We start from the raw sequence: 2,348 nt of genomic DNA, 5'->3' as shown, positions 1-2,348 counted from the left end.
GCAAGTGCCACCGGGATATAAGATATCGGAAAGGCCGACACAGATCATTTATCTTCCGATCATCGCACGGAGCATTACGAATCTAACGATACGCATCGTCGATCAAAACGGGCGGTTGCTCGATTTTCGCGGAGAAGAGATCACCGTCAGATTGCACGTGCGACGGCGACAGCGATAACGCGCGCGCGTGAGATGCTCGTGTTGAACCAGCAGACAGATAACGTATCCTTCGCGCCGCTCGACAGTACTCGCTCATCCGAACGCATCGAAAAGAGGAACAAGAGGCTCAGTGCATCGAACGTTGAGTTTTTAAAATCTCTGGGATTCGCGGTGCGCAACTTTTGAAAAAGATGACCGACATTCTAAACGTCAAGGACGAGCCAGTCTTCGACGATCGCATCGTCAAGATCGAGACTCACACGTACAACCCGTTCGCCAACACGACGTTTGGACACAGCGATGAGATACGAATACCAATACAACAACAAGATCTGTACACGCTGCCGTATGAAAGTTTTCTGTACATCGAAGGAAAATTGGCAAAGACCAAAGTGGTACCGAACGCCGACGTGGCACTGGGAAATAATTGCGTCGCTTTCATGTTCGATGAGATTCGCTACGAACTCAACGGCGTGGAGATTGATCGCAACAGAAACGTGGGCGTAACTAGCACGCTCAAAAACTACGTGACGGTGTCATCCGACAAAAGCGTGATTCTGCGAAACGCTGGCTGGGATCCACAGACTGAGGCTGATGGATACTTTAATTTCTGCGTACCGCTCAACGTGCTACTGGGATTCTGCGAGGATTACAGACGCGTGGTGATCAACGCTCGTCACGAGTTGATTCTGATACGAGCGCGCAACGACGTGAATTGTCTGTTGGGAAATTGGACGGTGGAGCCGAAGCTTGAACTGTTCAAGATTCAATGGCGAATGCCGCACGTGGTATTGAGCGAGATAAATAAGCTGTCGATGCTACGGGCCTTGGAGAGTGGACGATACCTGAGCATGCCTTTTCGCTCGTGGGATCTGTACGAGTACCCGCTTTTACCGAATACGACGAAGCATTCCTGGGCTATGAAAACTGCGACTCAGCTGGAAAAACCGCGATACGTCATCTTTGCTCTGCAAACGGATCGAAAGAAGATGTCCGAGGATACGAGCCGATTCGACGACTGTAAATTGACCAACGTGAAACTCTACCTGAACTCGGAATGTTATCCGTACGACGACTTGAATCTGGATTTCACTAAAAACAAATGGGCGATTCTGTACGACATGTACGCGCGTTTCTGCAAGGGTTACTACGGATACGAGTATCTCGAACCGAATCTCACCGTTACGACTTTTTTAACGAACGGTCCGTTCGTAATCATCGATTGCTCTCGACAGAACGAATCGGTCAAGAGCGCGACCGTGGACGTGCGAATGGAATTTGAGTTCAAGGAGAACGTACCCGCGAATACTACCGCGTACTGTCTCATCATACACGATCGCGTGGTCGAGTATAACCCGCTGACCAACGTTGTGCGCAAAATCATCTAAGCGCGCGATATAAAAATCTACGATACGTCGACATCGTTCGCAGTCTTCTTCATCTCGATGACATGCGTGTACCGACGTTCGTGGATCTGCAAGGTTTCATCGTCAACGAGAGATTCATCGTGAAGGAAGTGGCGATACTGAAACACGGGACCGTACTCACGCACTACATTTTTACGAATCCCGTACCATGGAGATTTTTGACAAGATCCGACAGGTCTTGCGCTTCCTGGTTGATTGCCTATCACCATGGATTGCGATGGACGGACGGGACGACCTCGTACAGCGAGGCGAAACGCCTGATTACGAGTGCTGTACGCGAGGAGGAGGATGCTGTGGTGTACGTCAAGGGACGTGAGAAACGAACGTGGTTGCGAGACTTGCTTCTGGACGAACGCGTGCACATCGAGACCCTGGATGCAGTTTACGAAGACATAAAATCTTTAACCGATATAGATGCCACTGATACTATGCGATGTGGATATCACGCTAACAATTGCGCTTTACAAAATGTATTCAAAATATGTAATTGGTGGTTGCAAAGAAATTTTTTAAAATAAAAATTATGTAACGTATTTATCGTGTATTCTCTCTTTTCCTATACATGTACTTAGTATGTAAGTATGTATGTATGTATAAACGCGTAGACAGTATATATATAGACAGTGCGTAAAGCTCTTTCATTCAATCGTAATCTTACGAGCGTTACGACATGGACCGAGTAAACGATTATCTGCATCGAAAGTGGACCAAGCTCAAGGGATACCGTCGGTTAGACGACGATCGCGAGCCGCTGTGCCCACC

General features: G+C 48.1%; 1 protein-coding gene across 1 annotated transcript; it reads left to right on the top strand.

Moving 5' to 3' along the window:
• The first annotated feature begins 350 nt into the window (after positions 1-350).
• On the top strand, positions 351-1,547 carry LOC108775663 (uncharacterized). The gene has a single exon (XM_018542102.1). The coding sequence runs from the start codon at positions 351-353 to the stop codon at positions 1,545-1,547; it is 1,197 nt and encodes a 398-aa protein (XP_018397604.1).
• The last annotated feature ends 801 nt before the right edge of the window (positions 1,548-2,348 follow it).

Source organism: Cyphomyrmex costatus, unplaced genomic scaffold (genome assembly GCF_001594065.2).
Source record: "Cyphomyrmex costatus isolate MS0001 unplaced genomic scaffold, Ccosl1.0 scaffold1083, whole genome shotgun sequence".
NCBI lineage: Eukaryota > Metazoa > Arthropoda > Insecta > Hymenoptera > Formicidae > Cyphomyrmex > Cyphomyrmex costatus.
This window is presented reverse-complemented; position numbering and strand designations above follow the sequence as displayed.

Bases quoted from the DNA above. Each gene is read 5' to 3' on its own strand.
- LOC108775663 (XM_018542102.1), top strand. From the start codon at position 351: ATGACCGACATTCTAAACGTCAAGGACGAGCCAGTCTTCGACGATCGC.